Source organism: Augochlora pura, chromosome 5 (genome assembly GCF_028453695.1).
Source record: "Augochlora pura isolate Apur16 chromosome 5, APUR_v2.2.1, whole genome shotgun sequence".
NCBI classification, from domain to species: Eukaryota; Metazoa; Arthropoda; class Insecta; order Hymenoptera; family Halictidae; genus Augochlora; species Augochlora pura.
The window spans coordinates 2,093,664-2,109,767 of NC_135776.1; the positions used below are offsets into that span (position 1 = coordinate 2,093,664).

General features: G+C 50.9%; 1 protein-coding gene across 3 annotated transcripts; it reads right to left on the minus strand.

The window, feature by feature from the left end:
• Positions 1–88: 88 nt before the first annotated feature.
• Positions 89–13,772, minus strand: LOC144470356 (sodium- and chloride-dependent transporter XTRP3). 3 transcript variants are annotated; one of them, XR_013494100.1, is made up of 13 exons: positions 11,724–13,772; positions 8,247–8,479; positions 7,877–7,897; positions 7,246–7,467; positions 6,810–6,920; positions 6,491–6,732; positions 6,131–6,275; positions 5,825–6,026; positions 5,588–5,747; positions 5,354–5,516; positions 5,072–5,272; positions 3,738–3,808; positions 3,157–3,288 (listed from the first exon to the last, which is right to left on the minus strand). XR_013494100.1 is itself a non-coding variant. In XM_078181382.1 (12 exons), the coding sequence occupies exons 1-12, from the start codon at positions 11,971–11,973 to the stop codon at positions 3,136–3,138; spliced, it is 2,103 nt and encodes a 700-aa protein (XP_078037508.1). In that variant the 5' UTR covers positions 11,974–13,766; the 3' UTR covers positions 89–3,135. The 3 variants fall into 3 exon arrangements, 2 of the variants coding, with proteins under 2 accessions (XP_078037508.1, XP_078037509.1); XM_078181382.1 differs by lacking the exon at positions 3,738–3,808 and having other exon boundaries at positions 89–3,288; positions 11,724–13,766; XM_078181383.1 differs by lacking the exons at positions 3,738–3,808; positions 7,877–7,897 and having other exon boundaries at positions 89–3,288; positions 11,724–13,768.
• Between the last annotated feature and the right edge of the window lie 2,332 nt (positions 13,773–16,104).

Consider the following 16,104-nt stretch of genomic DNA (forward strand, 5'->3'; position numbering starts at 1 on the left):
GATCTTGTTCTACACCGTCTTACTCGGCAATAAATAAGCTTTTATTTTGAGGTGGTAGGGGGTCAATAACCACTCTTCTATCACACTCTGCGTGTTCAAAAGGAAACTTTATTATTTTTAATTAGCGCGTGTAAGGACCGGACTCGACGCGAGCTGACGACCAAGTGGCCGAGCTTTTCGCCCGCGTTTCTCGGATTCGCGCCCGATCGTCTCTTGGTTAAGAAACGCCGACCGGACGTCTCGTGCCTCCGGTGCGTATGCCCTCGCCGGGTCTCCGACCGCACGTATAGCAACATGCTACAATGTTGCACGGCAAGAGAATTTGTTGCAGTTCTACGGCTGCTACAATTTAAACGTTTTTTTCTGGATACTCGTGTATACAATACACCGCTATCTATACGATCTATGCGTTTTAAAGTCTACGAACGCGGCAGCGGTCGTGCTTCGTTCCCTTGTCCGGCGAAACAAACGGATACGGAATGGCAAAAGAACACGGTTCCGAGTACATAGTCCGAGCATTCGTGCTGCCAAAAAAATATAGCGTTTCTTCAAGTGTAGTCATTGTCGTCGTCGCCGTCGTCATTTTCTTGATCGTTAGGACGGGACATGCGACCCTGTCGGTCGCAAGTAATTTTTGGACTTCGTTCGCGCGAACGCGCGTCGTGCTCGACGGCAATTCGGGAACATCGTGGCCGTGTTCTTGGTCTCCCCCTCCCCACTTTTTCACGAACTCGTTTATTCGTTCGAAACGAATACTCGAGGAACTGAACTTCGAACGCTTTGCTGCCTATCGACGCTGGGGCACTTCCGCTATCGTTCGAAAACTCTAGAACTGTAAAATCTGAAAATGAAAATCAACTTTCGAGCGACAGCGAAAACGCCGTTCGTCGTGCTTAACGCTGGAACCATCGAACCCGACAAAATGGCGGATCACCAATACCTTGTTTTATAATTACCGAGATTCTAATGATGTTTTCGATGACAGTTACCGGTCACATCGATCTGTTAATTAAATATGTATCCTGTAACCAAATTTCACGTATATTCTCGATGGTCGCTGTCTAATTGTATCTAATAGAAATTTCAAGCCGGTCGCGTTCGGTGCTCGACAGTTCCGGCGTCAGTGTCTCGGTGAAGGAGTGTGTTTCTTTCGCACAAGTAAAACGCAGTTCGGTAACTCTTAGTTTTAGTAGCATCTTTTTACAGTAGTTTAGGGTATAAACAATAATGTTCTCGCATAGATATCGAAACAGAGCGCAACGACGTTCGACAAGGACTGTAAAACAGTTGACTCGCGGCGAGTTTAAGGTATCATTTCGGTTTCCGGTTATGTCGAACGACGGACGTCCGCTCTGGGAAAATAGCCGAAGACCTCCTTCGTTCGTCACGCCTTTGTTCGTTCTCGTTTAAGTACGGCGATCAAAATTCCGCGATCCGGCATCGACTGCGCTCCCCCGTCACTCGGGGAACGCGACCGTCGATCGACGGAACTTTTCGCGGTCTCTACCATCGCCATTAAGTAATCGGGTTTTCTGTACTGTTTTTTTTTTTTATTTTTGTTTTGGTTTTCTAGCGAGTCGGAAGTACTCAGTGGACGAGGACGGCGTACAGTGTGCTCCGTTCGTGGAATCGATCGGGAGCTAAAGTGATTTTACGCGGCGTTTTTTTACCGTAACAAGATCGATAACCGATGTAACTACACGTCTAGAACAAATTGCTGTTCGTCTGAAAGCCCGACGTGATCAAACTATATATAGAACTATGTAAGTATGTGTATATAACGTTCTTTTGTTTGGTTGCCTTTTGTAGAAACCGTATCTAAGAAATTCGCCCGAGCTCCCCTTTCCTAAAAGCAAGCAAGCTACAAAGAAATTCCCCGAGGTTCCATCGACGTCCACGCGCCGTCGCTCAAAAATATTTCACGTATTGTTTTCATTTAGTTTTGTCGGAATCGTCGCGAAACGCATTATGTATTGGAATATATTGCAGGTGACTGAAGGGAGCAGCGGATCGTCGGAGAGGGGTGAAATATTTTTGAAGGATGAGTTGGCGATCGCACACTGTACCGCCTCCACCGACTATCACTACGAATACGTAGTCGCAACAAGATACCGCCTATCGTACGCGCTATGCCCTACTCGTACAACGCTATTAGACGAGCAGGCGAGTTCGCCTCTAGCTTTGTTTTTTTTTTCGCGGCTCGCACAACCTCTCCTGACGTCTCTGTTACCCCTGAGGTTTGGAAGCAGTTAGGAACGTTGGGCACCGTCCACAAGTCGATCTTCCGACGGTGGGACCGGGGCCGGGAGAGCCGCAACGAACTCGTCCGATTTCTTTCGGTTCCGCTGCGGCTATTCAAGCCCCGACGCTGTTGCATCCTGTTTATCTTGGGCTACTGAATCGGGACAACGCGGAAGACCGAGCGAAACGTGTCGTTATCATCGTGACATGAACGCAGACTACATTCCTTGACAAAGAAAGAACGAGGGACACTTCTCGATGTTTTTTTTTCAACCGAAATGTAACCGCTTGCCGTACGAATGTAGACAGAGATAGCATGCACAGAAATGTGTCTCCGACGAAAGTCTAGAAGCAGCGGAGGTACGGCAAGGGATCGCTCTAATTGTAAATCGAAGAAACGACATGTCCTGTAACGATCGTACCCGAGCGAATCGCGAATGAACGAACCGTGGATGATGTTCAGGCCGGTTGGAAACGTGTCGCGTCTCGCCTATAATTGAGCAAACGAATCGACGATACTGAGCCGTGCGAACGCACTCCCCCCTGATCTGTTAATTAATGAACGCGCGCGCGCGCGCGCGTGCGTTCTCTGCTTTGCCGCCGTGTGGTTTTCTCGCGTAATCTTATTCTCTGAATTACAAGATTCTCTTCGTTCATCTATCGCCTTCCCCCCATTAGTCGGCATTCGGAAGGTGAAGTATATTGCTTTCGGAACAGAGCGCCGATCCCGTGCCGATATCCTGGCTGCCTGTCGTTTTGTACTAGCGCTCGATCGCGATCGGTTCGCGCGTGCGTCATCATTTCACGTCGATCTTTCTATCATCCGATTTCCGCCGATCGCTGCTGGCCACGGCGCGAAAGGAGACTGCGGACCCGCCGACTCGGTTCGCCGGCTCAGAAGTCCATCACCTCCATCTTGAACGGTTTCCCCTGCAGCTTGTTCGACACGATCTTCGTGATCGGCGGCGCGCTGTTGTTGTCGTCGTCGCTGTTTATGTCCTCGTCCTCCTCCGGGAAGTCCTCGAGCCTGTCGTGGTACTCGTCCAGCTAGAAAATCAGATGATCGATTAACCCTGAACCAGAACTTCTTCCTTTTGTTTCAGACCGATCGATCCGTGGAAAAGAACAAACTCAGCTACAAAGTCTAGGGCGTGAGATCGCTTCGGAACGAGGCCGAGCTAGCGTTTAGCCATGTGAGAGAACAGTACAGGCGCGGTGCCGGCGAGAACTTGAAAGCTGGAAGCTCGATTGTTTATCTCTTGTTACTCCTCTGCTACTCTGCCTCTTTCTCTCTATATCATTCTCTCTATCTCTTGCTTCCTATCATTCTCTCTCTATCCCGTATTAATCTTGCAGGTGACACACCCCAGCTGCGCCAAGAACGTCTGCCTCTCCGAAACGCTGAAGCTCTCTCTACGTGCGAACGATAGTGCGAAGCGCGCACATACAGAAGCTACAAGGCATTCCGTAATACGTAGTATGTTCTACGGACTCACGTGTGTAGGGTAGCTACGGAAGAAGCGATTTAATCGACGTTACCGCACACTGATCGGACGGTTACCTATAACTGCGGGTACGTCCAACGTGAATCACCTTTGCGCTCGTCCGCGCCGAAAAGACGCGCCTCGAGCACTTCTTGTTGCTACCACCAATCCACCAGGTGTTCGGCAAGGGAACCATTTCGTAAAAAGACTTCCATGAGTCCGTACCACCGATAGACCCCCCGGATCCCCTCGTCGACCACCCGAGTCAGCGTCGCAGACCATTCGTGAACTCGCGGTGCATCCGTTCGACCGAGTCATTTTACCATGATTGCTACTCTAAGCTAGCTGATGAGCGTGCTTCGTGTGTCCCTCGATAGCTTGCGCCGGAGAAGAACATGTTCGGCAATAGCGACAGAACCGAGATCAAAATGTTCGGCCGCGGTTCTATCGTCATTGCCGATAAGTGTGTGTCGATCGGTGACGGCTGTGTTTGTGAAATCATGGAGAATACAAAAGTACAACAGCGACATGACACGATTCCTCTACACAGATGGATCAGTTAGCATACTTTTTACTTGTAGGATCCCTTTAGTAGAGACACAGAAGCCGTGTGACATAGGGAAAGGAAGCAGAAATACATCGTCAACCCTCCGATAGCCGCAGTACCCAGTTGATTATTGAATCCTGAAGGACCTCTACCATCCGAGGGTTGAAAGGCAACGATACAGCAAGTAAATGAACCGGTATTCGCGATTTTCTTGGACTCGCTGTCTCGCGATATCGACACAACCATGTAAAAATATAGCTATTTTCGCTCAAGGGCACAGCTAGATAAAGTGGCTTGAATATGTTTAAACAACGACTGGACAGCGCGAGTACTGTTTACCGAGTCATCCCGAGCGACATTAACCCCTTGAACAACAATTTATTTTCAGTCAGCACTGCTTTGGCAGACGATTTAATTTTCTTAGTTATTTTTTAGTTTTCTTTTTGTTTTTTTAAACTAATTTCGACGAAATCGATTTAAGTAATTTATACAAATTACATTCTAACGGTAACTAGGAAGCATGCACACAAGTATATCAAAGCAATAGACTCGATATGACTTACAGACACTGCTCTCATAAAAAGTATCAAACCTCAATAATTTCTAGCGAGTCCAGCTCGTCATTGCCAGTTTGTTCAGGAAAGTTTATGACCAGCTGGACTCGTCATTTCCGTTCAAGGGGTTAATTGGCGGTGCTCGTCGAGCGAAAATAACCGTATATCTGATGAAAAGATCCCGTGATCGATGTTGGTGAAACGAATACGGAGCGAAGGTAGTCTTTTTTTTTGGCTCGACTCACATCGACGTCGCCCATCATTTCCTTGGTAGAGACCGTCGTGTCGATGCGTCGTATACTGCCCTGATGGATATCCACGTCAAGCTTGACGCATTGGAACCGCCTCAGAAGAAATACTATCGGTATTGGCGCGATGCCCGCAAATATAATCACCGCCGCAATGGCCAGCACCCAGCTTGGATAATTGGTGGGCACAGCCATGCCCTGAGATTCCAGAAGAAATCATTAGAACTAGCTCTACAGGAATTATTCTAAGTGGAGTTACTGTTTACTGTATATACTGACCTTGGCGGCATCCCACGCCGAATACTGAGGTTTTTTTAAGAACATCGACACTATACTAGAAACCAGAATGCAGACCATTATCATGGGTGCGAGGAATCGCCAGGTAACTTGCCAGTAAGGTCCCGGCCTATACCCTGTCATCTCCTCTATGTCCTTGGTGAACCTGCGGAAAGGTTTAATTAACAATTGTCCAAATAAGGTCTCCTGCAAATTCACATCGAACATCGATAGTACTTTTCGTGACCGTAGATGAAGACCACCGACAGCATTTCCATGAGCGCGACCATCACGAGACCTATGGTACCTGCGAAGCTATCGAACATCTTCAGCCAGTACTCTCCGGCGCCGGTGCAGAAGATCAGTCCGACGAAGAAGCAGATAGTGCAAACCACCCCTGTGACACAGGATCGTTCAGGATCAAAATTCGGTGTCGTATATATGGTAATGACCAGTCGAAGTATACCACCGTACCTGTCATATATTGCTTCTTTATTCGTTTGAACAGGTCGATGTCAAATATGACGCACAGCATGCCCTCCAGTATACCGATCTGAGAGCCCAGACCGAGGGCAAGCAGCATCATGAAAAAGATGCAGGACCAAAAAGGCGCGCCGGGCAGCTCAACGATCGCTTGTGTGAACACTATGAACGCCAGTCCTGTTCCTTCGGCGGCCTTCGATGAAAAAAGGTTGATTAATATCAGAATTCTTATCGTTAAGCTTTGAAAGACTAGCTGTAGTCATTCCAGGGTTGACAATAAAAGGGTCGAGTGCTCACGTTATCCAGCTGTTCGCTCAAGCTACAACTGGCCAGCGAAAAGTTGAGCATATTCGTGCTCAGCTTGCTTATAGTGTCCTCGTATTCTTCCATGGTGATGTTAGGGTGCGGTATTAATCCATTGTCGAATAGTAAGTCTTTGTTGCTGCGTGCAAAATGGTACTCGTTAGGCGAGATTGATGTTAGGACGCTTTATCCACCAGTAGTGCCCTGACAGTCCTTGGTGAACCATTTTTTCACTGTATCTCTAACGTAGGATTTCTTTCGATATATGTATATTTGCTATCGATATCTAACGGCGACAAGGATTGCAGCGCTTCCGGTAGATAAAGCCTTGAGACTGAATATAGATTCGTATACCTGGCGAGGCACTTTTCGACGTTCGTCATTGCCTTGAAGCCCAGAATGGCGAATATCACGACGCTCGCATAAATCGCGGTGAAGGCGTTACAAGTGCTGACCAGGATTACGTCCCGGACGCAGTTGTTGTCCGGGGTGTTGTACGAACCGAATGCGATCAGCGAGCCGAACGCTAGCCCGAAACTGTAAAAAACCTGCGTCGCTGCGTCGAGCCAGACCGTCGGCTCTAACAGTTTCCCGATCTACGGTCGAGCAAAACGCGAATTAGACGAACGGAACAATGATCGTTAAATGAGAGGAAGTAGGAGCGGTCCATTACCTTTGGCGTGTACATATGGGCCAATCCAGCGCTGGCACCTTTTAACGTTATTCCACGAATAAAAAAGATAGTAAGCACCAAATACGGGAACATGGATGTAAAATATACCACCTTTAAATCAAGCAAAGAAATAAGTCGTTGACACAGTATCTGACTAATGGCCACGTTTACGTGGAGAAGTTTGTTGCGGCGGTCGCGGCCGGTCAGGAAACGGAAAACCTGAGATTTTTGCGAATATTCTTGTAACTCTCGGCTCGAGAACCGTGACGACGTTCCGTTACGTCTTGCAATACAAAAATCGTATTTTTCGAAATTTCTGACCGGTCACGACCGCCCGCGGGATTACGGATCGTGGGAGAGGCGTGGGTACTTCGAAAAAGCAAACGCGCGAGGAAAAGAAAGATGTAAAACGGAGTCGCACCGCCCGTTCCTTTACCTTTCCCGAGGATTGGATTCCCTTCATCACGATGAAGAAGACGACGATCCAGCTCAACAGCAGACAAAGCACGATCCACCACTTGAGCCCCTGACCGTCCTCGATCGAGGGCGCCGCGTCCAGGGTGGTTCTGTACCAGAAGTAAGCGGTCTCGGAACTCTTGACGCACTCCTCGACCGGTTTCCCGTCAACTTCCGGACATTTCGCCCACGGCAACGGACTCTGCGCGATCAGATTATACCGGTGTACAGAGAATCGTAAGGCCAAACGAGTTTCTACGATATGCTCGTTCGAGTCCGATCCAGCCCCCCGTTCTCTCAAGAATCGTGAAAGCCTTTAGTCGAGCACGTGAGTCTATTCGAAGCATCCGTGTGATATCTCTCTAAAGATACATGCTTGACAGAAGTGCCTACTGGAAATCTCTCTCTCTACGTGATGCTTTTGCCGCATGCAATCGTACATACGCCGTGATATGGAAGAGCGATAATAACAACCTGCTGCGGATCTTTATGCGCGCCGCCCGATCACCGGCAATTTCCAAAGACAATATTGTATTAAACCCGCCGTGCTTATTTTATCGCGACGCTTGCATAAACATCCGCAGTACGATAATAATCGTGGAGTAACTTACGCCAAATTTAATCGTGACGGCCTAATCGAGTGGCAGCGTGAAACATAAATTGGATACCGTTATTGTAATTAATACTGTTCGGGGGCTTTCCGCTGGCGATAGAGATCCATGAATCTCGATCTTTCGTTGCCAGAGGTGTCTTGTTCGATGCTGCAAGGGCACACTGTCTTTTACGCAGGATATTCAAATTGATTCTATACAAATTCAACAATTTTAAGACGAGAAACGGTGGGTTCAGCGTTGAAATATTTAAAATTTTTTTGTAGTCTGCATGACAGTGTACCCTCGCAGAATTAAACGTTCCATTTGATATTATTCGGTTCGTCAGCAATTTTGCTAGTAGTATGTACCGCGAAGGTCGGACACGCACCTCGAGCGAGTTGAACAGGTAGAAGAAGCACCAGGTGATGATGACGTTGTAGTATAGAGCGACGAAGAAGGTGACGATGCAGGAAGCGATGCCGATGCCGCCCAGCCAAGGGTGTATCGTGTTCCACACGCCTAGGGCACCCTGTCGCATACGTTGACCGAGGCCCAGCTCGATCAGAAACAGGGGTACACCCTCTAGGATTAGCATCACGAAAAAGGGGATGAGAAAGGCACCTGAAAAAAAATCCCGTGGCCCCCCCCTTAGAACTCGTTCTTTCATTTGTTTATCAAAAGCGATTCGCTCGGATTCATTCATGGAAAATAATATGGGGTTCCGTGGGCCCCCCATCCGACTGCTATCCTCTTGTCCCTCGGACCCTTTATTACCCGAATGAATACGCGACCGTTCCCTTTTAATCTTTCTCTTTCTCTCGTCTTTGTTTCCCTCTCCATTCCTGTTTAGAGAATGTTTCTCCGGTCCCCCCTTCTTTTTTTTTCGTGGTAATCTAGTTCGCGACCGCCGCAGCCCGAGTGTCTGGTTCGGTATTGATCGTGTGACGCGTGCACGTACACGGACGTACTCGTATCCTCGTATCCTCGTATCTCGTACCGTGCCGTGCCGTATTACGTACCCTTTCCAATCTTGGTCCACGCTAGCCTATACATACACCTCGCGTTCAAGAAAAAGCGTTATCAACGGCTCTACGCGTGTGGCAATTCAACGCGCACGTGTACGTGTTCGTTTCTGTCCTTTCGAAATATCGACGGAACGTCGCCGTGGCCTTTCGTAGCAAGGTCTCGCTGCGAACGTCTTCGCTACCAATCCGTCCTCTTTCCACCTTCCGATTAGTCGAGAGCATCGTAAACCAAAGAGTAGTTTTACCGTGCCCTGGTACCTTTGGATCTTTAAAGTATTTAGATCCCGGACGCCGGGTGCTAGATTCCTGTACGGATACGGAAAGGTCGAGGCTAGCTACGACGCTAGCCATCGGGGTAGTAAAGACGTCGCGCGTTCCATCCGCGGAATCGATTGCCGAAGACACCGGAGCGGTTTTTCTCGCCTTTTACGTTTCGTGCCGTAACGCGCGCGAAAACCGGGGCGCGACGGCAACCCACGGTCTTTCGTGCAACATTGCGTAAGGGCCCGCAACATGGCCGACGCGCCCAATCTAAATTGATACAACGTAAAATCCCCCGAGCGTTTAATAATTCCGTTGCGGCGCCGTCGCGGTGCCGATTTCCCGCGAGGAAACGATCTCCTTTGTCTTTAGCAACACGCCGTTTCCTCTTGGAAAACTCGCGAGGTCGCATCTCCGGATCGATGCGAAGGCACGGTTCATGAACGCAGCCCCGTCATCAACGCGTTACGGATGCTAAACGGTTACGTGTCCGTGCTCTCTCTCTCTCTCTCTCTCTCTCTTTTTCTCTCTCGCTCTGTTCCTCTCGTGCGACAGAATGGTAAAAATCGATCGATGCGCGTCGGACGTCGGCGTCGGTTCTGAACGTGTCGGCCTCGACGGTCCGCGTCGTGCACAGTGTCGCGTGGCACAGGGGAAAATTCCATTGAAAGTTGAGGAGGCTCCGGCTGCTTGATTTCGACGCGGGGTACACGGCTATTGATTCGCGAACCGGAAACCTCGGAGAAGCCGAGATATCCCCGAGAAAAGGGGCAGAGGCAAGACCGAGCGCGATTATCGAGCGGCCACTACCGGAAATAGATTCCGAGTTTTCGCCCGAATTTTCCGAGCACCCGCCCCCCTCCCCCCTCCCAAAAAAACCGTAACCGCCTCTTAACACCCGTGGTCGTACTTTTTAATTATTCAGCGGCCCAATTCCGCGGATAACGTTGCCCCGATCGTTTGATTGGGTCAAGCGCACCGCTCTCGACACTGATCGTTCCGTGTATCGTCGATTCGACGTACGCGACGATAAAACGGTCCGACGACGGGGAGAGAGAGAGAGAAAGCGCTCGAACGAAGGATAATGGGTTGTCGGAAATATCCGCGAAAGACGATACAGTAGTCTAGGCGGACTATTTTTCGTGTCGAGGGGGGGCGAAGGGAAGGAGGTGAGTCCAGACCGGGACTCGACCAAGATGAAACACGGGTACCCGGTCAACTCGAGTATCGATAGGGGGTCATTTCAGCGAATCACTGGCGCGATCAGCTTGCCAGAAGCGAACGGAGACGCGGGTTCTGCGCAGTGGGAACCCATCTCTCTTTTTCTCTCTCTCTCTCTCTCTCTCTATCCCTCTTTTCGCGGAAAGAGAGCGAGAGCGACCGTGGAAACTTCCGCGGCGAAAATTCGCGGGGGCGTGCTCGGATTTAGCGGTCGCGTAAACCTAACGACTCGTCCATGACGTAACGTATGACGGTCGTGATTTCATTCGCATCGAGATTCGCCACCCGCCCCCGGGCTCCCGTGCCTCCAGCCACCCCCAAGATCGGTCGAGCTATATACTCGACGATTGTACAGGGTGTCCCCGTTGTTCCGGTCCCATTTATCCAAGAAGTATGTAATCCGGCTTCGCTCGCTAATCGCTGATCCGGAATCTTCTTCGCGATAAAGGAACTCGAGGATGTCGAGAGTCTTTTCGCAGCTTATGTCGTTCTGGCGCCTAGTCAGCTGTTTCTATCGAAAAGAGCTAACAATAAGCAAAAGACGATCCTGACGGCTATAGGCTCTTGTTCCATATCGAATTGAGCGGAATACGCGCTCTTTTTCTACCGTGCCGTGTAATAGCGGTCCCCGCCTCGCCGACGTTTCCGTTGGAATGTAATCGAGTTATCGCGATATCGTCGTGTGGTATAGGTCGCGGAGAAGAAGATGGCAGCCACGGCGGCAGCAGGGTTCAAGGCCGAATTTGATAGGATTTTATCGTTTTGTCCGGGTTTCTCTTGGATTTCCTCCGGATGGATTGTAGAAAAAGAGGGGGGGGGGGGGGGAAGGGGGGGGGGGAGCGGCGCCCTCCGAGGCGGAAATATCTTCTTTTAGCCGGCGGATGACTTGGCTGCCACGGAATTTCGGAAATCGTACGCGGAAGCATATACTATATGTATATATAGTTTTAAGCGGCGCTCACGGCCAACGAAAATAGAGGCCAGCGTTTACGTAGACGCCGGCGACGCGACCGCGATACCGTCGCCTCTTAGGGGGACATTGAAATTTTCTAATTAACCTTTGGCTTCTCCGTTTCAGGACCACGGCTATAATAAGCGACGGCTGCCAAGAGACGCTTCGCTTAGCGAACGACTTTCGAAATCTACGGAGGACTTCTATCGTTGGATCGGCTGCGTTTCGAGTCCCTTATACCCTCGAGGACCGTTTTACCGTCGATGCTTGAAGTATAAAGGTTGGCAGCATCGAGCGCCGATTAAAAGTGGCCGTTAAGGGTACGGAGGAATGTTAAGGTAGCGGGAGAGCAGAGAGAATGATAATGTAAAATCGCGTACAGAGAATCGTAGAGGGAATCGTTTACCTCCTCCGTTTTGTTGGCACAGGTACGGGAACCTCCAAATGTTGCCGAGGCCCACGCTGTACCCGATGATACTGAGAAAGAACTGCATCTTCCCGCTCCATGCCGCCCTATTGTCCTCCTTGGACTCCTGGCTTCCGGCTGCATTCTGCGAACCGGACACGACGATCGTCACGTTCTGGCCTGACTGACGGTTCTCGTTCAAGGGAGCGAGCTCGTGCCCGTTCCTCGCGGTCTCGTTCTTCACTACCATCCTTCGCGTCTTTGCCCCGGCTTTTCCACGAAATCTCCTCGAACCCTTTTACAGAACCCCTTCGACTCTTCTGGTTCTCGTTTCGTTTCAGGCGAGATCGGATTGCGCAGGGATCACTCCTGGATATTCGGATCGGCGAGTGGAACGGTTCGCGACGCGTTCTATCCGCGCGTCGGCAACAACGGTGAACAACAACAGCAGCAGCAACAACAACAACAAGAGGAAACGAAGACGGATTCGACGATTCGACGGCAGTTCGACGAAAGGCGGCCCGACGGAAGCGGTGTCACAATTAGAAAATTTGCTTAGGATAACGCGGAAGGCATGTGTGGTGAGAGGAACGCGTGTCCGTCTCTCTCTCTCTCTCTCTCTCTCTCTCTCTCTTTGTGTGTGGGTGAATGTTCGTCGATTCGTGGTCTCTCGCGCGAGCCCACCGGTCACGTTTTTTTGCGAACGGAGCGGTAACGGGAGACGCGACGACGCTTACTCGCCTGTAATCAGCAAACAGCTATTCTGCCACCCTGCTCACGCTCTCGCTTCGCCGAATGTTCTTATTGTGCTCGAGTGTGTGTCGATTGATCGTTTGAACGGTAAAAATCGCGCGTAGCACGTCCGGAAGGAGAGAGCGAAGAACGAACGACGAGAACGACGACGGCGAATACGTGCGGCTGGTCGTTTGCGCGCGGTTCGCGAAAACGGGATGATCCTAGGAAGATCGACCTAGTTTAAGAGGTACCGGATCGACCGCCGGTTTCCTTTCGGTTTTTAATGCTTCCTGATCGCGTGTTGGCAGAGATAGGAACGCGGGGGTGGCGCGAACAGGGCGCAGGGGTCCGACGGGGTCCGCAGGAAGGTAGGTGCCAGGGTAGCGTCGAGAGGGCTTCCGTTCGCGTCCGTGCGAGCATTAGTCGGTTCCTCGACTACTCGGGGAACGAAGCGTCGGATCGTTTGCCCGGACACACAGGTAGCAAATCACTGAGAACGACTCGCAGGAAGCTCACGTTTTACGTCGTCGCGCGGCAAGAGCGTCGTCTTGGAGCATTCCTTCGGTAGCTCCTCGAACGGTCAATCTACCTCTCCGTCTAGTTACCGCGACACCGTTCCACTTCGCTTGTCTCTCTTTCCTTCGCTTTCGTTTACCGAAGATGCTGGTGGTCTTCCGAATCTCGTTGGACATAGGCCTCGAGTGTTCAGCGATACAGACTGGTCGGCATAGTTCGCTGTGTCGTGTTCCTCCGTGGACGCGTTCGCTCGAGACGTCGATGGTAGACTAGTCGTAGACACGATCGTTCCGCATATCACCCAAAAATTATTTCGATCCGTAGGTCCGATGATCGACGCGGCGCTCGCTCGAACGTGAACAGAAGGCGCATGGACGGCGAAAGAACCGATCGAGTCTTGGAGCCATGTAGCTCGGCTCCCGTGACCCTCCCTCCTCTTTCGAACAGCTATTTTTTCGGAGGTCCGGATCTCTATTTTTTCGGTGGAACTGCTGTCTCGCCGCGTGTCCTATCCGTCGCGAATACCGTCAGCAAAACGTGCGTTTACGAACTAGGAGTGCGCGCGAATCCCTCGCCACAAAATACGCTGCTACTGGCTTGAAGAGAGCTTCGGCTGCGCGCCCTGTGCATGCGAACGTCGATATCCAACTGAACCCAACCACCGCTGTGGGGCCGTGTGTGTGCGCGCGCGCGTCTTTTACTCGACTCGTCTCTACTCGAGGCGACGCGACGCTGTGTTCAACGTTATTCGATGCTGCTCGACGCTGCTTCGCCTCTACTCGACTCGATTCGAGACGGGATAGAAGCGAGCTCGCGCACGCACACGAGAAACGGCGAACCGTTGAGGCGGACCCTGGAAACTTGGACGCGCAACGACAAAGATTCCCGCCGCTTTCAATCCCCGATTGGACGGCGTAATTGCGAGCATATGGCGACCGCCGGCCAGCTCTTCCGCTCCCGCTGCACTCGCTGCGACCGAGTTCCTCGGGTTTCCCAATGTTTCCACTGGCCGAGTTCGTCGGGGCGGGAACCGAAACGATCCAAAACCGGGGAGCTGACGAATCGCTCGTTCCCGCTGAACCAGCTAACTTTTCATAAACATCCCTCTTCCGTGGATGGATCTTCCCTCCTCTTCTTCGTTCCCTGCTCTTCCAGCCTACGACGCTGGCCGTGTCCTGCGGAGAGCACGCGCGCCCGTCTCCTGAACATCGATCTACCCTCTGGCCAATCCACGCCATTCGCGGCCCTGACGCGATTGCCGCACGGTCTCCTCTATCCTCTCCTCGCTGACTTTTCTCACCCTCGCTTGCTGTCGAATATCTTGCACGTCGATGCTATCGGACGACAAACGTTCCACTCGAGATGGTCTACGATTATCAATCGTTCTCCACCGGAGATACGGTAGCGACAAATTCGATTACTAAAACACGGATGCTTGTGCAAATTTACGAAATCGAGTGTGAATCGGTCCCATCGATCAAACATTGCAATCTCCGAGGCATAAATCTGCGATCCACTAATTGCAATCCCGGGAAATGACCGCGACGCTACCGGAGCCATCTATTTGTATTTACCGATCGTAAACCTGCCACGAGTCGCGGGACCGTGAACTAGGAGCAGCAACAGCTCGGTAGTGGCGTTCGAATGCACCCTGACCCGTTTGGCTAGATCTCGTCTTAATTGATTTGATTCAGGACTGTTCGTCGACTTTAAGGGTCGCAGGCAGCATCGATGACGACTGGACGACTTTTTGTTGGTCGCGCTGTTCGCGAGAACGTCGTCCACTCGGGCGTACCATCATCGACTCGGTAACGGTGTCAAGGACGAATCGTGTCAAATCGCGTTGGATCACGACAAAGAAATCAATCTGTTTAATAAATATTCGCCGGCGTACGAAAGCTACACGCACGTAGCGATCCCGTCCGCGACCGATTCCGACGCGTTCCATGGCAATTGCGATACGAATTAACCTTGGCTGTCGCGGTTCATTTTCCCCTCGTTTGTTGCCTATTTACTGAACGATACAGCCGGGGATTGCCTTTTCATTCCGAGATCCAATTCGCCTCGAAATCGGCCTAACGCGTTCTTTCCCACGATACTGCGTGGGTTCCGTAGTCTTCTCGTCATCGCACCGCTGACTTCAATCCGCGAACAGGGCAAGGATGAAAGAACAAAAGACACGCGGCAGGGTTATTTCGTTAAAAATCATTTCGTAGAGCCAGGGCCGTTCACGTTATCTTTGCGGCCGTTCAATGGTTAAGCTGTGCCGAACCGAACCGCAAGAAACTCGGTCATGGAACGATTGATAAATAAATTATCGAATAAACGGAAGCGCGGGTCGTACGCAAGCGTGCCGCTCGCGCAGCCCTCTCGTAGAGCGTCTAACGTCACATCCTCATTCACGAACTTATTAATAACGAGACATTGTTTACAATTGGGCAATTAATTTGGTGCTGTTCGCGTGCGCGGCTCCCCAAAGAAGACGCGGTGTTTGCGGAAGGGTCGCGCGATCAGCCGTCGTTACGGTCAGCGTCTATGGAGCGAACACGAGCGTTCTCGAAAATATTTCCACACGAGTCATCGTATTTGTTTTCTGCGATTGCGACGCGGACTCGTACCGGCACGATTGCGTAAGTCCTCCGTGAAAATTTCGACGAGGAAGTCTGCGGACTAATCCCTCTTACCGCAGAATCGCATGCGATCAGAATTTCTGTCGTATGCAACGCTTCCGTGACCGAAGGTTTTTATCCGCTACAAGCTGTTCCACAAGAGGCGAACGCCGCCGAGAACGTATGCCCTTTCAAACGGAAATCGTCGACCGTATTCTTTTGGAACGGTTTGTAGCGCGGTAGCGACCAAAGCGGCGGGACCGGACGTTTGCGAGCGAAAACGCAATAAACAGCATCGGTAGAAACCCGGTCTAATGGATCCCAGCAGATTCTCCGCCGAGAATAGGGTTTGCACGAACAGTATCATTTTTACGATCGATTCGGAGCGTTACAAGAGGCAGACGCTTCGACGATGGTCTTACGTAAACATCAAATAATATTAGCGCAGAGGCCGAGGAAAGGTGAAATTGGAGGGTTCGAAAGATTCGACTGGTTTGTAGACTACGTATACTACACGTGGA